The 24,299-nt window shown below is 36.3% G+C and overlaps 4 protein-coding genes and 1 non-coding gene across 7 annotated transcripts; 2 read left to right on the top strand and 3 right to left on the bottom strand.

Annotated features, from left to right (window-relative positions):
• Positions 1–522: 522 nt before the first annotated feature.
• Positions 523–4,463, bottom strand: LOC130933654 (uncharacterized). Its single transcript, XM_057863278.1, has 7 exons — positions 4,421–4,463; positions 3,670–4,047; positions 1,757–3,561; positions 1,408–1,677; positions 975–1,086; positions 821–887; positions 523–628 (listed from the first exon to the last, which is right to left on the bottom strand). Exons 1-7 carry the CDS (start codon positions 4,461–4,463, stop codon positions 523–525), a joined length of 2,781 nt encoding a protein of 926 aa, XP_057719261.1.
• A 319-nt stretch (positions 4,464–4,782) lies between these two features.
• Positions 4,783–4,854, top strand: TRNAP-AGG (transfer RNA proline (anticodon AGG)). Its single transcript has one exon. It is a non-coding gene; the product is annotated as a tRNA-Pro (tRNA).
• A 285-nt stretch (positions 4,855–5,139) lies between these two features.
• Positions 5,140–7,768, top strand: LOC130936497 (zerumbone synthase). Of its 2 annotated transcripts, XM_057866572.1 has the most exons (4): positions 5,140–5,327; positions 5,666–5,737; positions 6,853–7,022; positions 7,113–7,768. In XM_057866572.1, the coding sequence occupies exons 1-4, from the start codon at positions 5,308–5,310 to the stop codon at positions 7,655–7,657; spliced, it is 807 nt and encodes a 268-aa protein (XP_057722555.1). In that variant the 5' UTR covers positions 5,140–5,307; the 3' UTR covers positions 7,658–7,768. The 2 variants fall into 2 exon arrangements, with proteins under 2 accessions (XP_057722555.1, XP_057722554.1); XM_057866571.1 differs by having other exon boundaries at positions 5,143–5,327; positions 6,853–7,766.
• A 1,559-nt stretch (positions 7,769–9,327) lies between these two features.
• LOC130936498 (uncharacterized) lies at positions 9,328–10,237 on the bottom strand. Its single transcript, XM_057866573.1, has 2 exons — positions 9,858–10,237; positions 9,328–9,773 (listed from the first exon to the last, which is right to left on the bottom strand). The coding sequence occupies exons 1-2, from the start codon at positions 10,119–10,121 to the stop codon at positions 9,513–9,515; spliced, it is 525 nt and encodes a 174-aa protein (XP_057722556.1). The 5' UTR covers positions 10,122–10,237; the 3' UTR covers positions 9,328–9,512.
• Positions 10,238–11,027: 790 nt separating this feature from the next.
• LOC130935963 (auxin response factor 4-like) lies at positions 11,028–23,656 on the bottom strand. 2 transcript variants are annotated; one of them, XM_057865906.1, is made up of 14 exons: positions 22,990–23,656; positions 22,720–22,850; positions 20,891–20,992; positions 20,755–20,811; positions 20,326–20,481; positions 19,822–19,906; positions 14,142–14,232; positions 13,651–13,821; positions 13,417–13,533; positions 13,259–13,334; positions 12,977–13,148; positions 12,271–12,833; positions 11,577–11,789; positions 11,028–11,262 (listed from the first exon to the last, which is right to left on the bottom strand). In XM_057865906.1, the coding sequence occupies exons 1-14, from the start codon at positions 23,039–23,041 to the stop codon at positions 11,209–11,211; spliced, it is 2,040 nt and encodes a 679-aa protein (XP_057721889.1). In that variant the 5' UTR covers positions 23,042–23,656; the 3' UTR covers positions 11,028–11,208. The 2 variants fall into 2 exon arrangements, with proteins under 2 accessions (XP_057721889.1, XP_057721888.1); XM_057865905.1 differs by having other exon boundaries at positions 11,599–11,789.
• Positions 23,657–24,299: the final 643 nt, after the last annotated feature.

The following is a 24,299-nucleotide window of genomic DNA, read 5'->3' as shown; positions in this document are numbered from 1 at the left end:
GAGTATCGGTTAGCACAAGCCCAAAACTAAATCTTTCTCATTTCCAGATTAATTATACCGCCTTTATAAAAAAAAAAAAGTTACGAATTGAAGAAAGTCCGCAGCTTGGTTGAGGCATTAATGACAAAAGCCACAGCAGGAAGCAAGCAACTTCTAATATTTGTTCTGTGGTGAATGAATCCCCTACGGTTTGTTTTAACTCTCTTTTTCACCTCTTCAACGACATCGACACATAACCACCAAAAGAAAATACATATACTTTATTTACATAGGAATAGGATAGGCCAATTTGTTAGAATCATTGTACACTATTGCCTCAGCAAACTTACATTGTCCCTCCCCTACACTAACCTTAACCTATGCATGCAGGATGCAGCTATGCTTTGTCTGTCATCAGTTGGATTCTCTAAGTAGAACATGTCCAAAATGGAGAGACAGAATAAGCGTTAGTACCCAACAAAAGAACATGTCCATTGGTTAATGTGAGTCTTACTTTGGAACATAATAGCACTATCTCAATTATCAACTATGATATATGGGTCTCGAATGCCTTCTGTAATATACCTTCCCAAATCGATTAGACATACCTGGCCTTTTTCCTGTAGCTTGATTCACAAATAGTTGATGTCTGTCAAAGTTCAAAAATTAATGTTAGAATGTTGCAGGAGCTGTTGAGATAATGCATCATCACTAAATATTGGGAAGGAAATTGTTTTCCCCCTTAGGTATATGCTTGAGGTTATGTAAAATAAGAAAACCAGGCGAAAAAGAGGGAATAAGGTTGAAGTTGAGGAAGAATGACTTCCAAATTTTATCATACCTCTCAGGTTCCAATTTCTGGATAATAATGCCATTCAGAAGAAGCTCTGAACTGTAGACAGCAGTTCCTGCAAGTTGAAGTAATTCCATAGGACGAATGAATGAAAATTCGATAAATCATAACTGCCTCATCAAGGAACGGAAGAAGCCAATACCTCTACTAAGGAAATGGTGGCATATTGCATAGTCCTCTTCACAAGAAAGAATCAACAGATCATCTAAGAATTTATCATCCTTCTCTGCACATACCTGACTTTCATCAACTACCTAAAGAGTTGAGACATTTTACAAGTGAACCAATTTATCAAATTATACTCAGAAAGAAGCATAACCCATTAAATTAGTAGAAAACACCAAATATTGGAACCACAAGTGTGCTGCAGTTCTAGAGCATTAAACAAAGGTGAATATGCATACCTGGCCTTGAACAGCTGTGACCAAGGTTGCAACCACTTTCTTATCAGGTTTAACTTGAGGTGTGATGTAGACTCTTTTACCCTGTGGAGACATGCAACATTACAACCACATTTTAAGGCAGAAAGTGATGAGTACACAAAAATTTGAGCACAGGAACATTTGCATCAATACCTTCAGGAGTGGTGTTTGTCTTGCTTGAGCCAGAGACACAGGCATGCTAAAGCCTATCTCCTTTTCTTTTTTCACATCCCTCAGAATGTAATTTTTCTCATCAATAAAACAGTTTGCTTGCCCACAGCTCTCAAGCCATAAGTGTGTCACCACTAATTTACCAAGAGCCATAATTTCCAACATATTCTTTGTGCGTATAAATTTGTCTGCTATGAAATGTGTGGCATCCATTGAGCTTGATGCAGTAGATATATTGAGCCTTGCCACGACCTGTCAGAGAAAGATGAAACAATCACCACTAGGAACTGGTTATATTTCACATCCGTGACAAGCATAAATCAACAGCTACCTTTTTTTGCCTCTTGAAAACATTGTTATCCAAATGCTGGCTAAACAGAACTCGAACAAATGTCATATCTCTTCGCTGTCTTGGATCTTTCCCTATTGAAGCTGATGTGGGCTCAGAAACTCCTAATCTAATAAGCTCCTTCAGAAGGGGAGACTTTCGAAGGCGTTTGTTGCATGGCTTGTTGTGCTGCTCATCGCATGTGCGTTTGTTATTTGACATTAAGTCTTTACTGGAGGAGACTGTTGTTGGAATTTCTGGACTGGATTGTGCACTGCTCTTATTAGCTGATATTTCAACACGTGCCAACGAGGATCGCTTATCAAGTGAGCTTTCAAATTTCATGGTATCGTCAGCTGAACCAGGTTGAACAGAATTCCCCTGTGACAAGCATCTGCTATTGTCAACGCATGACTTATCCTCATCATTTTGGCGTTCTATACTGTTAGTGGACCAGACATTGCTTTCATTTCCATCAATGCACAAAATAGTAGGTGCATCAAGATTGTCTTGCACATTAGCCTTCTTTCTTTTCCCCCTTGCTCTTTTAGGATAAAGCCAAGAAGGAGAATCATTTATTAAAAAACTGCTGGATCCAGATAGCTGTGGACTAACTTCAACCAGGTGATTCAGGCTGTTTTTCCCAGTCTTCCCAGACAAATTGGTAGGTGAATTGAGACGTTTTGTCCTAATTCCCAACTTCAATGGATCAGCCTCTATATCAGCCCCCTTCCTCTTGCACCTAATAGTGTCATCCGCCTTGACATTATTGTTCCTCTTTGTATGATGGATTGATTGATTTTTCTTTCTTGGCCTTCTGCTCTTGTTCTTATTTTTGGATTCTGTGGTGGCTGGTTGAAAACTAGTATACTCTCCTGTTGAGCAAACCTCTTCAATTGAGACAAGTTCACTGTGTATTGGTGAAGTGGTATTATTTTCAGACTGTCCCTTAATAGTTGACTTGCTTTTCATCATTTTTCGTGTTTCCACCAACACAGTATTTGGCTCCTGATTCTCAGTGTGCTTTCTCTTCTTTGATTTCTTTGTTATGGACTGTAAACCAGAATTCTGTTTATGCAACAAGTTTTTCAAGTGACCTTTATTCTCTATCAAATCACTCAAAGAGCCATCAGGTGCTTTCTCAGGTTGGTGAGCATCATGGAAATGGCAGCCAGTTGTGGGCATAAATGCTAATGCCTCCATAGCTTCAGCAGCTATTTGAGTATCTAAACCAATACCAAACATGTCTTCTGTATGTATCACACTGGAATAAGGAGTCTCGTTCTCTCTCATTAAACTTGACTGAACATCCAACTCCTTGAGAGAGTTCCTTTTACTTTTTGTTTCAATTCCATGTCTTTGGACCATGTTCTCAATCTCATCATCACATCTAACACCTGCACACCGTATTCCTTGGCTATGAAGATGTCCACCTTCTTTCTGGTTTTCACTTCCAATATTTGAAGCTGTGTTAACCTTTCTACACAAGATACCAGCTCCTTTGTCATCTTGATCACCGCCATCCCATCTGAAGGGTTCTTTTTCTCTATTCTGGGTTTGACTTTTAATTTTTCTAGCCAAACTTAGTGATCCTCTTGCACTCAGGACATGAAGTGATTTCTCTCTAGTGGGTTTTATGTGATAAATTTCTTGAAGCAAGTCCATATCACTAGATGACAAGTACTCATCCACAAACCCAAGAGCAGCTTGGGTTGAATCCCCAGGCTCTGGTGAGTTAATGTTATTTAACATCTTGGTATCAACTGAAATTCCTTTCTCCCCTGCAAGCATGTGGTGTTTGTTCTTTACTTCAGTATACCATTATCAACAATAACTTTGACATTTAATAGGAAGAACTTTACACATAAAAAAGAAACGTTGAACTCATTCTTATGTTGTTCATAACAAAAACATACCAATAGCAGCTTTACTAAAAGCAGTGCCATTTGAATCTGCTTGTTTGAAAGGTGGCCTTACAGGTCTCTTCTGGAAGTGCATTGAAGGAATTCTTGCAGCTGGACTGGTTCCATCATCAGCCAACCCTCTCACAGCAGATGCTGTCCTTCCATTGTCCATTTCGTCATCTTCGCTATCAAGCACAACTTCTTGTCCATTCTCGCATTTTGGACCACTTTCCACATTCTCCGAAGGGTCAGAATCCTCCACAAGCTCAGTGTTCAGATTGAGATTTTCCAGTTGGGGTTCAGTGAAGGGGCTATTGAGCACTAAGGTGTCATTGACGAGTTCAGTTTCTTGAAACTGAGCATCTTCATCAGCATCTTTGAATTTACCTCCTAATTATAAACATAACAACATAATCATCAGGCTAAGATACTTTTATCTATAATATTCTCTACACTTACAATCAGAAGTGACAACTTCCACAAATGCTTTTTAATTCCTACAAGAACACTCATAAGCAGTCCCACTATCGAAGATCATGAATGAGATTTGTTTGCGTTATTTTCAATACAATCAGCTTTAATCCGTACACAGCTTGCATAGTTTGGTACAAAATTTCATGTGCATGGAAAACTCATTATGATCAGTGAATTTCTTTTGTTATTTTTCCATTTCAACGAGAAGCGGAATGATCAACGTAAATGACAAACAAGTTAACAACAAAATCAGAACAAAAATAAGCACTAATGAGGAATGAAAAGGTACCAGGTGGTGACGAAGAACAAATGACGTAGGAGGCATCAGCCATTGGAGTATTTTGAACAGTGTTAGCGTTGATCAAGGGTTAGGCACATGTAAATGAGAAATTTGATTAGCGTCAAACTGAACTGAAACCCTAAAACAATGATCATAGAAGAATGCAGCTGAAGAAGAAGAAGAAGAACATGATGATGATGAGTTTCGGAAATCAGCGCAACGAGTTCATGAAGGAACCCCTTAATCTGTGGGTTTTGGAGCGGAAATGAGAGAGAAACAAAAATGAAGCATAAATTTTTCATTTCAATCTTTTGGAGGGAAACAACTAAGATTATTTTTATATAAATTAATTTTGACAGCTAGTGACAAATGGGCATTTGGTCTAGTGGTATGATTCTCGCTTAGGGTGCGAGAGGTCCCGAGTTCAATTCTCGGAATGCCCCTAAATTTTCTTTGGATTTGACATAGTCAACTTTTTAATTTTTAATGTATTATTTCAATATTTTAATGCACATATTTTTCTGTGTATTTTTTATTATGACTTATGAGTCCATGTGATTTGACCTTTTTATATTAATAGATCTTACATGTACCAATGATATATTCAGATTCATGTTATTTATGTCAGAGTCTTGGAGCTGATTCCGCCATGCATTTAGAAAAGGTAATTCAACCTTCAATCATATGCACATTTATAAGATATAGATAGATTCGTTATCCACATTTACCATATTACCCTTGACTCGTTTTGTATGATGCTTAGAAAGTGCCACATATCATAATATCTCTCTCTAGCTGGAAACAAAGCAAGGTTCTCCTACAAAGGCTAAAGGTCAAACTAGAACACTAGCCTTTCTGTGAATTGCATCACAGCCATCTATTTTTAGCAAAAAATCATGCTGAGAATTGGTTTAAGGTTTGTTTTGTTTCAAACTTCACCTTACTGCCTTCACTTGCCTTTGTGTTTTTATTCATAGAAACTTTATGTTTTTGCCGTTTGATGATTTGAAAACATGAAGCATCTCTCGACTTGCCACTTTCATCTACTATTGAATCTCTTTAATTACTCAGCTTAATTTCTGTTACTAGAAGCATCTTGAACTACGAAAATGGCTATGAGACACATTTTCTTTATTTAATTGTTTACCTTTGATCGTACATGTGGATTTTCCTTTCAGTTCGTTCTTTGATTAAAGTAACCTTAAACCATAGCTTACTGTGTTTATTAATAATTTGTGGTGATTATTGAAACAGTGAAAACGGTTCCTATTCAAGGGCTTTGTTTGGAGAGAGTTTCCACAGGCTGTTGTCTACTCACACTGGAAGGTACTAAGGCAACTTACCTTTCAGCTAATTTTCTCTCTGTTTTACTTTTCTTTGCCATAGTTAGGAATGGAAGGTAGAGAAGAAGCAAAGGGAATAAATAAATGAAGAAATGAATGTTCATAATGTATCCATATCTAGACACAATACAACTATTCAACTAGGCATGCTTCATGAATTCCATATCTTTAGTTCATTTCATTTCCACCTTTGTCCTTCCAATTTCACTGTAAATAATTAGACACTTAAGAATTTTGATCTATATTTTAATAACATAGGTTGCTGAGATATCAAGTATGAGAGATGAAATTTACATCGGTAGACTGGCGGTATATTTTTTTTTTTCTTGAAGATTTGGATTAGGATGTGACATTTAACCTGTTATTTGTCACTTAGTTGGGCTTCCTCTCCAAAAGTTGTTTACTTCTAAACAGAATATATATTTAGAAGCTTTTTAAATATTTCGAAAATATTGGTGTTTCAATGGTTTTAGCCATTGATCTTAATCATAAAATATATATACAGGCTAAAACTAGTAAAACATTAGTATTCTTACAAAATTTTCTTTTTTTTTGCTTTGTGTTAGAGTAAATTTAGGATCAATTAATATTATTTAGCATATCTGAATATTTATGATAGGATATTACGTTTTATTATGTAAAAAAATATTTGTGGTTAACCTTATGTATTTTTACTATAATTAATTATCATCAACATTAAACTAATAAAAAATAATCTAAGTAAATTCAAATGAATGAAAACAGAAGACTTAAAAAAATATTTTGTGATTAACTTTATGTACTCTTTATGTACTCCTATCATAATTAATTACTATCAATATTAAACTAATAAAAATAATATAGGTAACACTTTGAGTTGGTGCACTTACTTTCTTAATGAGAAGTGGATTTGTTTCTTTACAGCACTTTCAGACTTTCTCCTTGAAATGGACGATAAAAAGTCACATAAGCTGACGTAGACTCTACAATAAACTTTAATATCATTTAATAAGCGCCTAAATAGACGCCAAAATTTTGTTGGTAAATAATGTTATTGTACAGAAGATGCCATGTAACTTTACTGGTTGCTTTCAATTCAAATTTCTTGTGGTGGTCCAGGAAGCTACAAGATAAGGTAGCACTGATAACTGGGGCAGCTAGTGGAATAGGAAAAGCTACAGCAACCAAATTTATCAATAATGGTGCCAGAGTTATTATTGCAGATATCCAACAAAAACTTGGTCAAGAAACCGCAAATGAACTAGGGCCTAATGCCAGTTTTATAACATGTGATGTCACAAAAGAATCAGACATATCCAATGCTGTTGATTTTTCAATTTCTGAACACAAACGGCTTGATATCATGTTCAACAATGCAGGGATAGCATGTAGAACTCCTCCAAGTATTGTGGACTTAGACATGACAGTATTTGACAAAGTCATGAAGATAAACGTTGGCGGGCTTGTGGCCGGTATCAAGCATGCAGCACGAGTTATGATCCCGCATGGAACGGGCTCGATTCTTTGCACAGCAAGTATCACAGGTGTGATGGGAGGGATGTCACAACACACATATTCAATATCGAAGTGTGCTGTTATAGGTACTGTTAAATCCATGGCTTCAGAACTATGCAGGCATGGAATAAGAGTGAATTGCATATCACCTTTTGCAATTCCTACTACTTTTGTTATGGAGGAGATGAGTCTGTTGTATCCAAATGTTGATGCTCAGAGACATATGGAAATTGTTCATAATGCTGGTGTTCTGAAGGGAGCAAATTGTGAACCAAATGATATTGCTAATGCTGCCCTTTTTCTTGTATCTGATGATGCTAAGTATGTTAGTGGTCATAATTTGGTTGTGGATGGAGGTTTTACATCCTTCAAGAATTTGGATTTTCCTGCACCAAATCAAGTGCAGTAGAAGTTTGTGTAATTTATATTTATAGAGAAAAAAACCATCACAATGATGAAAAGAACCTGCCAATTTCAAATTTTAGATTATTTTTCAGAAAGCCAAATTCACTTTCTCATTACTTATCTCACTATGATTACAGAGAGAATGACTTTTCAAAAAGTATGTATAGAAACTAGGCAGTCATAGTACTATCATACAATATGATCGGAAAACAAGATCATAGACTTTCCATAACCTAAACTTTTAACCCACATATGATGGATTTTATAGGATAATCTACTTTAATTGGAGAATGCATAGTTGCATACAACATTTACTGTAGTAATGCACTTTTTGTTGGATCAAAACATGAGATCATTGTGAGCAACTCATCAAGTCATTCCTTTCCGTCCGTTCTCTCCAAGACCACAATTCACAAAGTCAACCTTAGAATTTTGAAGATCATAGCTGCAGTTAAAAACAACTACTCAAACTTACTTTTTGCATGGAAGGGAAGTTCTTCCTTCCGACATCTTTTGCTTCAACAAACAGAACTATTCACCCTGCAACTGGAGAAAATTGTGAGCATCCCCATTTGCAACTTATCTCCCTATTTAGTTCAGCCAAACAGATGTTACTTTTTCACTGTCAAGAACATTGAAGTTCAAGATATTTTTTTCTAATTACTTTTTCCTACGATTCTGGTTTAAACAATTTCATAGAATGATAAATCAGCAATCACTTTTCAATTGGAATGAGCCAGAAAAGATTCCCCACTTTCTGAATAGACATTTGATAATCTTCTCTAGACCACAGTCATTTCGTGTCATTCATTACCTTCTCTTTGATACAATAATTGGATCCTTTTGTTTACTTTATAATGTATAGAAAAATGCTTATATGCTTAGAGTATACTCACCCATGAAAAGATGTAAAATAACTTTGACAGAAATCTCACTATCAATAATGAAACCAATCAACTTTCCATCAGTAGGCCTCCTCATGATAACACTTACAGCCGCCTCCCATATATTACTTGGCGAAGGGAACCACACTTAAAAAGATTCATATACAAATATAGTTTACATCACCTTGAACTTTGTCTAATGATTGGAAGTTAAAACTTGAAACTTGAACCTAATTGTTTGTTTATGAAGTGTTGTTCTTGAGGGAAAAGGAGGGAGAAAAGTATTTTGAAGAGTAAAAAATAAACTTTAAGGCCTCATTTGGTAACTATTGTAGGACAAACATACAAAAATACAGGTTAACACAAAGCTATCTAGAAAAGGAGTTAAATGTAAACAGAGAATGTTTAGGATAAAATTTGCCCAATTTTTGGTTCATCCAAAATATGTTTGATTTACAGAAAATCTCCGCATACAAGTCTTTTTCCTATACAAGTCTTACAAGTCCTCAATATCCCTTATTCCTAAAACGCGCTTCTCTTTGGACCTTATGTTTCACACGCCTATTTAACAGATTTTTCAATTAATCAACGCGCGAATATATAAAGGATTTCGTTTTCTTTTTCGAATTCTTTCTGCATTTCCTTGCCTTTTCTCTTTCATTTCCTGTTTGATTTATATACATCATGAACTTAATTCACTTGAGCTTGTAAGGAAAACCTATGCAACAACTTTGGCTTCAATGGATTTTGTCATATTAGATTTTTTTTTTCTCAACTAACCTAGCTGAGTAACAGATTTCTTTGCATAATTTTGGTTCATTTATTGGCTACTATAAGAAATAAGCATCATAATATTCCTAAAACAATAGTCTAAGATCACAAGATCACATACAGAAATTAGCAAGACCAGATTTATATCATCATTTAACTACAAATTAACAAAAACAAGTTGAGCAAAAACAAATTCAAGTAATTTCAAAGTTGCTCTATTCTTTCTGCAATCAAGTTAACAGCAGCATTAGCCGACGAAAAAGCCCCATGAAAACTTTCTTTATAAGAGATAGATTCTAGTTGAAGAGCCATCTTCAATAAAATCTCACCAAGATCTGTTTGCTTTTGTAGCAAAGAGTTGTAGTATGATTGTGCAGCAATCCGGCTAATCTCAACATTTGTTTCCTCTGGACAGTACTCATCATCCAACCATTTATGCAAAGTAATCCTAAGCCATTCTGATTCCTAACCAAATTCAAAGGAAAAAAAAGGTAAAAATCTCAACTAACTTTCTTGGTCCACTAGGCATAATTATTTAAAAAAGAGTACCTGCAAGGCCATGGTTGGCTCTAACCAATGATCTGGAATACATAGGTCTTCAACTTGGTCATCAGAATCAGGTATTGGATGAGAATAGGACTTCACAAGTGTTGGGGACTGAATATGAGTACGATGAAACGTTGGTAAAAAAGGTAGAGGATGTTGGTGGCTGAGGGTAAGATAGGAGGGCGAGAATGAGATGAACCGGGTGACATTGGAAAACAAAATCATGAACTGACCGGAATTCGGTTTCAAAGTTGTCATGGTTTTCATTGTAGAAAGGTGGTTGTGCTGTATTGTCTAGTTTTTACCGAGTCCTGACTGCACATGCAAACGGCTACCAATATGGACCACACAGAATGCAAGCTTTTAGGATAAGGTCGGCACCATAGGGCTAGAGGCAGTGCAACTATTCTCGTTAACTATATCTTTTTGGGGTTTAAAAATCCCTTCTTAAGCTCTGGATCTTTATAAAATTACCAAAGAATCAATTGTTATACACTTTGATGATTTTTTACATTAAAATGGTTAGGATGGATCACTAATTAAATCCATAGAAATTACATAGTTAGTTAGATTATAAATAAAAACTATTACTATTGAAAAAAATTAATAAATTAAATATTAAATTTGGTTCAATTTAGAGTTTTTTTTTCTATAACTTGAAGAGAGAATACTTGCATTGATTTAGGGAGTACTCCTTCTTCAAGTCAAGAAAAAAAATAAATTAAAATATGAAATTTAGTTTAATTTAAAGTTTTTTTTTTAACTTGAAGAGGAATACTTGGATTGATTAAGGGGGTACTCTCTCTTCAAGTCAAGAAGAAAAATTTAAAATTAAACCAACTTTAATATTCAATTAATTAATTTCTTTTCCAGTGCAATAATAATAATAATTTCTATTTATAATTCTAACTAATTTTTATTGGTTTAAGGTTTAACCAACGGGGTCTAACAAAATCACTATCTCACCAAGAAATTTGCTTTGATTTTTAAAGCACTAGAAATTCTGGCCATTGCTATGACTATAGATAGAAAGGCCATAGAGATATATTGTCATACATGCAATATTATAACAACACAACCATGATTTCTAACAAGTTTCCACAAGTATCTGGAAAATTTTATTTCTTAAAATACAAGCAAAATTTTCAGCTTTTAACACTGAATTTTGCTATTATTGCAAAGTTTTTGCTATATATCAATAAAGCCAGCATTCACATAATTTTGAGAGAGAACAAGCATAGATGCACAACTACTGCAGCATAGGACTTTCCTGGTGCCCGCAAAGTCAGGGAATGAGAGATCAGACACCCACTAAATGCTTGCAGGATATGCAGAGGAGCTTGGACTAGGATTGTTAATTGCATCCTTTGGACGTATTATCATCTTTTGCACCATGGATCGAAAGTCCCTACACATGTTAAGATTAAGATTAAAACACAATAGTTAGGGGCAAACCAAATTACTTTACCAAACCAAGACATTTAATTTTTCCAAGACTTGCTGAACTAGCTAATAAGTAAATTAAAATTTGAAGAGAGTTTATTTTTGCCTTTTGGTAATTTTCAAATATATTTGTCTCTGAAAGAAAGAAAACAGTGGTTTCTTTCCAGGTTCATAGTTTAGTGATGACAACATATATTTGTTATTCATAATGTGTAGAAACATCTGCAAAGAAATAACATTGAACTGCATAATATTTGTTGTTTTCATATGATATATTACTTTTGATAAATTATTACTTAACTGCCATGGGAAATCTCCCAGGAGCATAATATCTCCATCCTCGTCTATGCAGGTCACATGCCATCCACTGCTTCCATTAATTAAGCCTCCGCCAAAATCAAACATCCAGTCAAGTTCAGAAATGAGTTCGTCATATCCAGCAAAACGAGTGAGATCAATTGCTCTGCCAAGAGCAGTTCCTTGCTTAAGAACCTGAAATAAATGAATGGTCGCCTTAGCTCAGATTTCCAAAAGCCTATAGATTGTTCCAGCTTCAGCTAAGCATTACATTATTTCAGTCACAATGTAGTAAAACAGGTTGAATGAATCAGTTCGTCAAACTAACAAAATGCTTTGACAGTTAGGCATGAAGGTCCCCCTTTGGAGAGATTTAGATCCTGCCATGCAGTTTTTTTCACATGACAGGGTCATCTGGAAAGTATACAATGAAACAAAGACCATGCACAGTGCTGTACGTATTTTTTCACATGGCCTTGCCAAGTGGAAAAAAGTTTCACATGAAAGTTATCCCATCCTTTTCCAAGCACCCAAGGGAAAAGGGGATCCTACCCATATTTTAGTTAGAAGCCTAGAAACAATAAATAAGTGCACTTCAATGAGTAAAATTCTATAATATTCATTATAAACAAATCATTCATGGAATCATGGTTAGATCATAAATGTGACTTTCTACCTTTGTGCAACTTCTACTATTATCAGAGCGACACTTCTTGCATCTTTTCTCTGAGGAAACACCTTGAATATTTCCGCACTGTTTTGCTGCCTGGATTGTTGCATAAATACTTGAGTGAGACATTGGAGGAATAGAAATGGTACTTGGAATCTTGCTGTAAGCAGAAAATTGTGGTGAAGGGAGCTCCGATTGGCAATCAGTTAAGTAAATCCCAAAAAGCTTGTATGTAGTACAACTGCTATGTGGGCCAAAAGGAACATCGTTTTCATCTTTAGATTCAGAAGAAGGCCATCCTTGGGATTCAGATCCCGGACAGTACGCATTTGAACTGGAAGTTGACAAGTCTTCATGTGGAAACGACATTGAGCTTCCAGTACACTGGTGAACAGGGTCTTGAATCGGAATTCGAAGCTGATTCTCAATCCCAAGGTTTGAGTTACAAATAACCTTTGATGATGGTTGTTTTAGCACAGGCTGTGGAGAAGCTACATCATTGTAGTCTTGACCTTGCAAGTCCCTTTCCAGTCTCTGAGCTGCAGGCTTAGCTGAATACCGAATTGTCTCTGATGACAAGAAGAGGATTTAATTAGTCACATTCTCATTGGGAAAGCTACACATTGTAACAAAACATGAAAATTTAGAGAATTTTATAGCTTCATTGAAAAATTGCATTTGAGGGGGAGAAAAAAAATGGTTAAGAGCTGACCATCCTTGACAAAGCCACTTAATTCAGGCAACGGCAGGTTATTTGGACGGGCTTTCTTTGGTGCGGGGAGAATAGGAATGTGTTTCTGCTTGGCACAGTCCAAGGCCTCAATCCACCAAGGACAAACTCTTTCTGGATGCATATCTGCATGCGGTGTAGCATCCCATTGGACCTATAAGGAGAAACAAAATAAATTGAATCAGGGTAAAATAAAACAAAATATGTATTATAATCTCTCAAGGAAATAAATTTATAGATTCGGAAAGGATCTGATCTAATTACCTTGAGGCTTCTCCATTCAGAACCAGGCCACCTAATGCCATCAAAATCTTCAATACTGATTACTGTACCTGCATATCTGAATAATCAAACAAACAAAAGGACATGTTTATACATCGTTTTCTCGTAGATACCATTATTACAAACTTTGAGACCAGCACCTTTTTCTAGGTTCTTCAACATCAAGCAGCAATTGTACTCTCATACCAGTTGCATAGCTCATTTGAGTTGACTTCATGTAGCGTTGCAAAGGAATGATAAATTCAAAGGGATTCGTCCTGCAAGAGATGTGTATATCAGGCTAACGGCTCTTTCTAGGAATTCATAGAAAAACTTTATACAAGAAAAGTAGGCAGTATGTGCATTTGAGTTTCAATGAAATCCAAAGCACTCACCGAGGGTAGTGGTATACAGTGAACATGGATCCTGTGGCAACAGCATTGGAAGCACTAACCAGTATTCCTAGTTGCATGCTATGAGCTGATATTAGAGAAGCAGATGGGGATGCAATATTTTGCCGTTTCATAGCTCGACGAACCCCAATTCGGAGTTCTCCATTTTCTCCCCTGTAATGGCATAAATATTGCCCTGGTTACTCACACTTTCATTATCACTGGTCTAATACTATCATGGTTGACTTAACAACCCCAATTGTTTAGATTTTACAGGGTTCCTCGTATAAAAATTTGTATCTTAACACCAAAATAGCATGAATCTTATGAATTTTGAGCCCCTCTCCTCCATGAAATCAAATGAGTGACATCTATTTTTTAGAGTTCAGAGCCCGTGAATCATGGATACAGCAATTGTCAATCGAAAAAGATATTGGAGGTGTCCAAACAATTCAACAAGTTGTTTGCAAATGCAACAAAAAGTTTTAGAATACCTGAAGAATATGCATGTATCTCCAGCAGCAAGTTTTTTGGAGTTTAAAAATGTGCTCCAACCGCTAGTAAGTAAGTTTCGTCTTGGCTGACCTGCATGGCAGTTTACATTATGATGTTAATCCAACTCTAAATTAACTAATCATTTTAAACGAGCATTTCATTTCTTACTAAACAGAAAGATGCTACATGCCCATATATATTACTTTTGATTTCAAAACATTCAATCCCTTAGAAAATCATTAGAATCAATTTAGATAAATTAGTATCGTTTATATTCATATAACATATCTGTATATTAATTGTAGGATTCTATGTCTTTATTATTTTAATTCATCTAACACCTATAAATACCCATTGTATATTGTACTTTTAAATATACTGAATAATACACAGAAATATTTTCCTCAGCTTGGTCTCTTGTTTCTAACATGGTATCAAGAGGCTAAAGTTTTTTTTTTCAATGAAATTTTGTTCATAGCCTCGTTGTTTTTCTCTTCTGACAGTGCCTCTTGGCTCTCGTTTTTCGATCTGTTTCCGACGCTTTGGTTCGTCACCTCCGACATCATCGTGTTCTTCTCTTTGTCAGCTTTCCAACGCTGCCGAGATTGCCGCCAGAAACCCCCGGACGCGCCCTCACGTGCCGCCGGAACCTTGCTGCCCACCTCCATTGTTTCTCCTTCCAGAAGCTTCAGCAGCCGTTGGATTTTGGTGCCGATCGAATGATCCTCGCGCTCACACGTGTCGCGACGCAAGCCATCCTCAAGCTCCAGTTTTCAGCGGCCGTTGGATCTTGGTGCCGATTGTACGATCCTCGCGCTCCCACATGTCGCGATGCAAGCCATCATCGCGCTCCAGTGACCAGCGAACGACCCGACCAGGTCCAATGGTCGACCCGCATTCCATCTCATCGCCAGCGTGTCCTCCTGCTCCTCTTAGGCACCGCCACATGTCATCATTCCGCTGATGTGGCGCTGACGTGTTGCTGACGTGGCAGACAAGCGGGACTCTTCCTAAAATTTTTCGATGAGCTCTTTCCGATTTTGCGCTCCGTTTTCTCGTTTTCTGCCCCAAATTTGCAGTTTTTTCTCCCTTTGCCATTATTTCTATTACTATGGAAAAATCGGATGTCTTTCAGCATATCCCTGTTATCCTTAATGGCTCCAACTATGCACATTGAGTTGAAGCTATGCGAGAATTTCTTAAAGGGCGAAAATTATGGCGATATTGCCTGTCCTGTTAAGCCAACTGTGATTGACAAATCCAAATATGGTGCCTCCAAATCCAAAGAGGATGCTGAGAAGGACTTTGCAGAGAAATTGGAATATTGAAATAGTAAAAATCATCAGATTATCACTTGGTTCCGCAACACTTCTACTCCTGGCATTCACTTACAGTTTGGGCGTTTTGAAACTGCTAAAGAGGTATGGGATCATTTGGCAAAACGTTACACTATTTCCGATCTTTTTCATCAGTACCAACTGCTTAAGGAACTTCATAGCCTTAAGCAAGAACGTGGCCAAGCAGTTTTTGATTTTCTTGCTCAGATGGAGATTATTTGGGATCAATTGACCTCTTGTGAGACTGTTCTTAACAATTCCACTGATGCTAAGACATATGAGGATTATCGGAACCAGACACGTCTCATCCAATTTCTGATGGCACTTACTGATGACTATGAGCCAGTCAAGGCTTCTCTTCTCATTAGAATCCCTTGCGTAGTCTTGAAGGTGCTCTTCCTCATCTTAAATCTGAAGAAATGCGCTTGGGATTGCTTCATTTTAAAAGTGAAACTGTCTTTGCTGCCACCGACAGAAAGGGAAAAATCTGTCGAAACTGTAACCGGCCTAGGCATTCCTTCTCCGACTGTCCTTCTATTGAATGTCGTAAGTGTAAACAAAAATGCCACATTGGCTCCAATTGCCCGGAACTGTTCTGCCATTATTGTCAGCTCTCGGGTCATTTGATTGCTACCTGTCCTACTAGACCACCATGTTCAGATCAGAATAAGTATCAACCTCGTCCCAACAACTCTCCGCATATGTCTGCCTCTACTGCTGCTGCTGCTACTAAGTCCACCCCTTGCACATCTCTCAAGACACCTTTTGTCTCTCCATCAGATATTGAATCTCTTCTTAAGCAACTTCTCTCTTTTTCTGGTAATACCCCACTACTCTTTCCACCCCTCCAGATAATTCTAAATGGTATTTTGATTCTAGTTACTTTAATCATATGTCTCATTTGCGTCATCTTTTCTCATCGTTGTCTCCCACTACAAATTCACCTTCTGTCAACACTACTAATGGTTCCCTCTTGCATGCAACACATCACGGGATTATTTCACAGTCTAATATTCATCTTTTTAATACTTATTTTATTCCAAAATTGAATTTTAACCTTATCTCTGTCGGTCAACTTGTTGAACTCAGTTTTGATGTCATTTTTTCTACTTCTGGTTATCGTGTGCAGAATCGTCGGACGGAAAAGATCATCGGAACTGGTTGTAAGGTCGAACATTTATTTGAGCTCGAGAACCTTCATGTTCTCTCTACGTCAAATCTCTGTGTTGTTTCCTCTCCATCTACTCTTCACTTGTGGTACCGTCATCTTGCCCATAGCTCCTTAAGAAAATTGTGTCCTCTTATATCTAGGATATTTTAGGTCAAGTTCAAAATGAGTCTTTTGATTGCATTTCTTGTCGCACTGCAAAACAACCTGCCTTATCCTTTAATAATAATTTCTCTATTGCTTGTTCTCCTTTTGATCTTATTCATTCTGATGTTTGGAGCCCCGCTCCCACCGCTTCTATGGGAGGGGCTCGATATTTTGTCGTCTTTATTGATAATTATTCACGTTTTACTTGGGTTTATTTGATAACTAATCGTCATAAGTTGCCTCAGATTTATATTAACTTTGCCACTATAGTTCGCACTCAGTTCTCAAAGGTCATTAAAATTTTCAAACGTGATAATGCTATGGAATATAGTGACTCCAAACTTTTAAACTTTCTCGCTGAACAGGGTACTTTGTCCGAGTTTTCTTGTCCTGGTACCTCTCAACAAAATGGCAGAGCTGAGCGTAAACACCATCATATATATCTGTGCGATGCTTATTTCCTCTTCCTGTCCTGAGCGTGCTTGGGGTGAAGCTATTCTCACTGTTGTTCATGTTATCAATAGACTCCCTTCTTCTGTTCTTTGTAACACTACTCCCTTTGAGCGTCTTTATCGTACTTCTCCCGATTACAGTTCTCTTCGTGTTTTTGGTGGTGTCTATTTTGTTCTTCTTCAGCCTCATGAACATAATAAACTTGAACCTCGGACTCGCATGTGTTGTTTTCTTGGTTATGCTTCTAAACATAAGGGTTATCGTTGTTGGGATCCTATCTCTTGCCATATTCGTATATCTCGTCATGTTGTCTTCTAGGAGCATCACATGTTCTCTAGTTTTTCCTCTTTTGAGTCTATTCTTTCTACTCCGTCACCGTTTTTTACTAACCCAAACGTTGATCTCTTTCCTAGTGATACTACAGGATCTACCCCAAGTCCATCCCTCGAGACCTCTGCTCTTCCGCCCTCTCCATCTTCCGATGATTCCAGTCTGGACGGCGATCCTACTCCTTCAGTCATGCCTCCTCCTCCCACTCGTACTTCTAGGGTAAGGAATCCACCTCCTCATCTTTTTTATTATCATTGCTTTTCTACTATTCTTCATCAACATGAACCTAAGTCATTCAGAGAAGCCTCCACAAATCCAAATTGGCAACAAGCAATGTAGAAAAAAATACAGGCACTTGAAAAAGCACATACTTGGAATTTGGTTGATACTCCTTCTGATCAGAAAGTTGTGGGCAGCAGATGGGTATACAAGATCAAGACAAGTTCTGATGGCTCTATTGACCGTTATAAGGCACACTTGGTTGCTCAAGGTTGTACGCAAGAGTATGGTATTGATTATGAAGAGACTTTTGCTCCTGTCACTCGTCTTATATCTGTTAGAGCTCTTCTTACCATTGTCGCGGTTAAAAAATTGTCTCTCAGTCAGATGAATGTGAAGAATGCATTTTTTAATGGGAATTTGAAAAAGAAAGTCTATGTGAAACCACCTACGGAATATCCTTGTCCTTCTAGTAAGGTTTGTCTCCTTCGCAAGGTACTTTATGGATTTAAGCAAACTCCTCGTGAATGGTTTGACAAGTTCAGCACTACCATATGCAGTCTTGGTTTTACTTCTAGTCCTCATGAGAATGTCCTTTTTATTCGTAAAAACGAATGTGGAGTTGTTCTTCTACTTTTGTATGTTGATGACATGATCATCACTGGAGATAATGTTGATGGTATCTCTGATCTCAAGGCCTCACTTCACCATACCTTTGAGATGAAAGATCTTGGTGCTCTCAGCTATTTTCTTGGTCTCGAGTTATCTCCACAGATGATGGCATCTATCTCTCTCAGGCCAAGTATGCTTCAGATCTTCTTGCTCGCGCTGGGATTACAGATAGTCGCACTGAGTCTACTCCTCTTGAGTCTAATGTTTGATTTACCCCTATGGATGACACTGGTTTGGATAATCCAATTCTCTATCGACAGTTAGTTGGAGGTCTCGTCTACTTGACTGTCACTCGACCAGACATTGCCTATCCAGTTAATGTCCTTAGCCAGTTCTTGTCAGCTCCTCGTACTACTCATTATGCGACAGTTCTTCGCATTCGTCGCTACATCAAAGGCATTCTATTTCATGGCCTCTATTTTCCTTCCCATTCCTCTTTGACTCTTCCGGCGTACTCCGATGCTGATTGGGCTGGTGATCCCACTGATCGTCGTTCTACTACTGGTTACTGTTTGTTTCTTGGCGACGCTCTCATTTCTTGGCGTGCTAAGAAGCAAACGTTCATTGCTCGCTCAAGCACAGAAGCTGAGTACCGTGCCCTCGCTGACACTATTGCTGAGGTTATCTCGGTTCGTTGGCTTCTTGAAGATTTGGGTGCTCCTCAATCATCCCCTACTGATATTTTTTGTGATAACCGCAGTGCTATTCAAATTGCCCATAATGATGTGTTTCATGAATGCACCAAACACATTGAGATTGATTGTCACTTTGTTCGGCAATATATCCTTATTGATGCTGTTCGTCTCATTGCTGTTGGAACACTGGATCAAACTGCTGATATATCTTCACGAAAGCTCATTACCCGACTCGTTTCCGGACTTTGTTATCCAAACTCAAGCTGGTATCCTTAGCTCCCACTTGAGTTTGAGGGGGGTGTTATAGAATCATTAGAATCAATTTAGATAAATTAGTATCGTTTATATTCATATAACATATCTGTATATTAATTCTAGGATTCTATGTCTTTATTATTTTGATTCATCTAGCACCTATAAATACTCTTTGTATATTGTACATTTAAATATACTGAATAATACACAGAAACATTTTCCTCAGCTTGATCTCTTGTTTCTAACACCATCAAACAAATATTTTACCAAAATGATGCATAAGACTGCTGCCATTGAATGTGGATGATTTGTAGCTAAAGAACAAAGTATAATTCCCAAAGCAGTTGCAAAATTTCGGTGTCATGGACTGATCAAAATCACAAGGATCCAAAATTTTGTTATAGTTATGGCTACATTATTGCAACTGGATCAGGAATGTTTGACATAAAATAAAATAACTTACCACGAAATATATGTCGGAAGCGCCAGTCGTACCCATGCAAGTCCCTTGCAACAAGCTCTTGTGCTGGGGGTTTAAGAGTCATGTCCTGCAATATCGAAGGCATAAAATAAGGCAAATTCTTTCCAAAACCATAGTTATTGTGAAACAGATAGAATAATAAACATAGGTTCCTAGTGCAGATGCCTATTGGCATCAAGAAAAAAAAAAGTGCTAAAATAGTGCTCGAGAATTTTGACAGGGAAGCACATAACAAAAGTATCGTGTGGCTCAAGATAAAATGAGTAAACTAAACAACAAGAAATAATTTAGTGCTTCCATGAGTTCCGGCCACCTGTTCTCTGTATGAAATTGATATTGGAAAAACATTATGACTTGGTAAAAAAGTCACGACTAAAAACTTAAATCAACCAAAATATTCCTTTGTTATACACAAAAATACACAATGCATTCTGTAAATTAGAAAGTTGTTTAAGTTGATATATAACTCAAGATAAGGATTACAACCAGAGGGGGGAAGCATTCATAAGCATGCCTCTTGGGAATAGAGAATCCGCCATGAGCACCAGAGTCTGATGAAGTAAGTATCTTGCTAAAGGAGTATACAGAAGATCTGCTGGGTATCTGAGCTGTGTCTGTGTCCTTGGAACTAAGTTCATCTTGCTGCAAATAAGCCAGAGCAAAAACCAGTTCTGTTAAAAGTTAAAACATCAACATGTCTGAATATAAACACTGGCAACTGCATTTCGTTGTTCATGATCAAACTCAAAATAGACAAAGCATATAGAAATAACAACATAAAATTACACCAACGGTGAAAGTTCAAACCAATGAGCAGAAGTAATAAGCAATTATGGGCCCAGTACCATAAACCAGGAGAAAACGAAATATGAAGAATATAAATATTAGAAGAGAATTAAGTATTAACTAACTAACCTTGGACTCTGGAAGTAGAGTAACTTGAGCAAAAACCTCGTCTCTGGAAGCTTCAATCTGTAAATCAAGTTAATAACAATATATAATTTCTAAGGGGTATTACACATTTTTAACCTGTGTAAAAAGATGATACTACCTTTAACTGAACAGACACAACCCGGCACAGGATCTTAGAAGGTAGATTATGCACAGGAATATCCGCGTGACCATCTTGCTGATGCTGAGTGAATGAAGCAACCTATTCCATATTTCAATAAAAGACCATGAAACAGTGGTTAGAGAAATATGGATCTACTATCATGTAAAAAAATTTATACAACTATGGAATCACACCATAAACAATAATGCTTATCGACAACCAACAACCTAATTAGGTAACTACTTAAAAACTACACACACATAAGGAATTAAAAGAGGTGTATCTGTACAGGAAAGGGTGTATTAAAGTTGATGGAACAGTCCCTACTCTCTGTATCTGTGATGAAAAGTAGTTGTTTAATTGTATTGTTGGTGTAACGGCAAATCATAAATCACATATTATCATATCATTACAAGTGTTTGGTCCTTGCATTAACTGCCTTAAAAGTCATGTATAATGCTATCTAATTTATTAAAGTCATATCAAGCAAAGAAGAGCCGGTTTTCCCGCCCCCGCCTTTTTTTTCTCTTTTTTAATTAACACAAATTTGTCTGATAAAAGTTATACACCACTCTGGATTCCATAACATTAAATTTGGAGGGTCAAAAACTGCTTAAGAAATCATAGGTCAATGATCATAAAATAATTTATAGATCAGTAAATTTTAGACTCAATATACGTTGATATTTTTTAGCAGCCTCTAGTTTAATATTTGATTCCTTAAAAAGAAAAACACAATATCATTTTATTTTCTGTAAATTCGTAGATTTATTTAATAAATCATATACACTTTTAAGAATCAAAATGATGTCATATATATATATATATATATATATATATATATATATATATATATATATATATATATATATATATATATTAAAAACTTTGTTAGAACTTAGAACCAAACTAATGTATGTCACACATTTTAAAAAAACAAATTAATACCATGGACGAATAATCTTTAAGTTATATTTGTCTGCCAGTAACCTTATTAGCGAAGAAGGTATATTATTTTTCATTTGTTCATAACGCGTGTTATATATCAAAAAGGCAATTTGCGAGAGGCGATCGAAAAATATAAAATCATCTTCAAATATTCTCCAGTGCTTCAGCAATACATGTAATAATAATAAATAAAACGCATAACAAACAACATATATGTATAGTTGTATTGAGGAGTCTTTAACTCTTAAATGATTAAAAAAATATTACACATATAAAAATATTATATTTGCATCATCTCACCTATATAACATTTATAACATATGGTCAAAATCACTTACAATTATGTTTATGTAAAATTAATAATTAAAAATTATTTGACAATAATTAAATTAAACTTTATTAAATTATTTAATTAATCTCAAATATTAACTTTAAAAAAATATTTGCATATACATTTTTACGGTAACATATATATCACTATAAATTCGAAATAAATAAATATAATCAGTAAGGATAAAGACCCCCGCTCTATGTTATGCCAGGCGCCATGATAATAATTTTATTGAATTTAGTGATAAACTCCTTCAAATATCATTTTACTAATTATGAATAAAAAACATTAAAACTTAAAAAAAAATTGTAATAACATTACCTTAGTAATATTAAATCATAAGCTTTAGAGTGCTAGCATATTTTATAATTTATAACTATTAATTAGTTATTATTAATATTTTTAATAGATGAAATTATATTTAACGATAACTCATTTTTTTAGTTAAATGCTGGTCACTTATAATTTCTCATATTAAATTTACAGAAGTAGTTACAAAAGATAGAAATAGAATAGTGTGAAGAAGAAGGAAGAAACGTGAAGGAACCTGTTCTAAGTAGCCCTGAGGGAAGTACAGCACCTTATCTCCGACACGGGGGATATATACACATTCTCCCGCGCATGCTCGCCACACTCTCTCATACAACTCATCACCATCTTTTTTATAATTATTCACACCTATAAGATCGATCGATAGATGAACATCATTTAGTATGGATAGAATGATAGATTAATTAATCATTTCCATAAGCAGCTATATAATCAGATCGAAATTGTTGGAATACTCGGAAAGATCAGACGGCGTCGTACTGTATACCTTCTTCAGCAGCGTTTGGAGAGGAAGAGGCGGTGACTCCATCAGCGTCCATCGATCTTCTCCGTCTAACAAACTTTTAAATGGTAGAGTGTTCTTTTGTGGAGATGGAGCAGATCGGAATACGAATTAGGAAGCAGCTGAAACGTTTCTTCACCACGACAAGTAGTAGTAGTATCTCTATTATCTCTTTAAGGCAGCTTGTGTTTCTTCAGGTTTCTCTCTCTCTCTCTCTCGGTTACCGATGAAGGATGCAGTGCATTCGAGTACACGCACGCGGGTGGAGCAGTTGTAACAGAACACGTATAAAGTGAGTGAGAGAGAGAGAGAGATGGGGTTTAGCTAGCAGTAGTAGCTAGGTAGAGAGAGAGAGAGAGAGAGTACGACTGCAACTGAAAAATGCAAAGCGAGGGGCGCGTTTCTCTTTCCTTTTTATTTTCATTATTTATTCTCATGTGTTGTTGGTGTTGATGTTGGTGTTAAGAGGAATTCCGTTTTTCGCATCGCAGCTTCTCAATACCTCATTCTTATATTCTCTCCGGTATCACCATCCCTTTATCCCCGTAGCTTCAGAAAGGAAAATAACGTAAAATAAAATAAATATTACTACTCAATGCAAGTACTGTATGCTTAGTTAAATATAATTTCAACCGCATTTAAATCATATCCGATCACACTGTATGTTTAAAAAGAGATACATATCATATCATGACTCTTGATCACGTACTCCTCCGATTCACTCTTCTCTCGTATTATATATATTCTTAATTAATTAGTCAAGATTTTTGTTAACAAGCTATTGTTCTTATTATTATTACTGTTATTATATTATCAAGAAAACGTATAGTAGAAAAAGGAACTGAACAATGGTGGCGATGTTTTCTAATTTGCGACGATACGAACGAAGCTGCACTGCATGCCAAGAAAATCCGTCATGAATCGCATCGCCATTTTGCCGTCTCCTTCTCCTTTTCCCTTTCCCTTTCCCTTCCTCTTATTATTAGTATTATCATTCTTATCTAATCCAGGCCATTCACTCAAATTAGTATTACAACACTGGACTTTCCGAGTATTACAAAAGATAAAAAAAAAAACTACAAAAAAGTTGTAATAATTTGAATAATAATTAATAATAATGTTAATTGTTAATGACTTAATGGTAAGGTAATGACTAATGAGAGAGATTATGTTGGAGAGAGAGAGAGAGAAAGAGAGAATGGGAATGCATGCATGCAGTGTATATACATTAATATATGGATGCAGGTGTAGAGGGGGGGGTGGGGGGATGGTCAGTGATTGCAGAAACAGAAAGC

The sequence above is a fragment of the Arachis stenosperma genome, chromosome 6, assembly GCF_014773155.1.
Source record: "Arachis stenosperma cultivar V10309 chromosome 6, arast.V10309.gnm1.PFL2, whole genome shotgun sequence".
Taxonomy (NCBI): domain Eukaryota; kingdom Viridiplantae; phylum Streptophyta; class Magnoliopsida; order Fabales; family Fabaceae; genus Arachis; species Arachis stenosperma.
The sequence above is the reverse complement of the archived record's forward strand: the minus strand, read 5'-3'. Positions and strand labels throughout refer to the sequence as shown.

Coding starts and splice junctions, on each gene's coding strand:
- LOC130933654 (XM_057863278.1), bottom strand. CDS start 4,463: ATGGCTGATGCCTCCTACGTCATTTGTTCTTCGTCACCACCTG. Junction 3,562..3,669: donor TTTTAGTAAAGCTGCTATTG/GTATGTTTTTGT, acceptor GGTATACTGAAG/TAAAGAACAAACACCACATG. Junction 629..820: donor CAGAAATTGGAACCTGAGAG/GTATGATAAAAT, acceptor GAACTTTGACAG/ACATCAACTATTTGTGAATC.
- LOC130935963 (XM_057865905.1), bottom strand. CDS start 23,041: ATGGACGCTGATGGAGTCACCGCCTCTTCCTCTCCAAACGCTGCTGAA. Junction 20,993..22,719: donor CTCAGGGCTACTTAGAACAG/GTTCCTTCACGT, acceptor AATATGGAATAG/GTTGCTTCATTCACTCAGCA. Junction 20,482..20,754: donor CTCTACTTCCAGAGTCCAAG/GTTAGTTAGTTA, acceptor GCTTATTTGCAG/CAAGATGAACTTAGTTCCAA.
- LOC130936497 (XM_057866571.1), top strand. CDS start 5,308: ATGCTGAGAATTGGTTTAAG. Junction 5,328..5,665: donor ATGCTGAGAATTGGTTTAAG/GTTTGTTTTGTT, acceptor TTATTGAAACAG/TGAAAACGGTTCCTATTCAA. Junction 5,738..6,852: donor TTGTCTACTCACACTGGAAG/GTACTAAGGCAA, acceptor GTGGTGGTCCAG/GAAGCTACAAGATAAGGTAG.
- LOC130936498 (XM_057866573.1), bottom strand. CDS start 10,121: ATGAAAACCATGACAACTTTGAAACCGAATTCCGGTCAGTTCATGATT. Junction 9,774..9,857: donor AGCCAACCATGGCCTTGCAG/GTACTCTTTTTT, acceptor GAATTTGGTTAG/GAATCAGAATGGCTTAGGAT.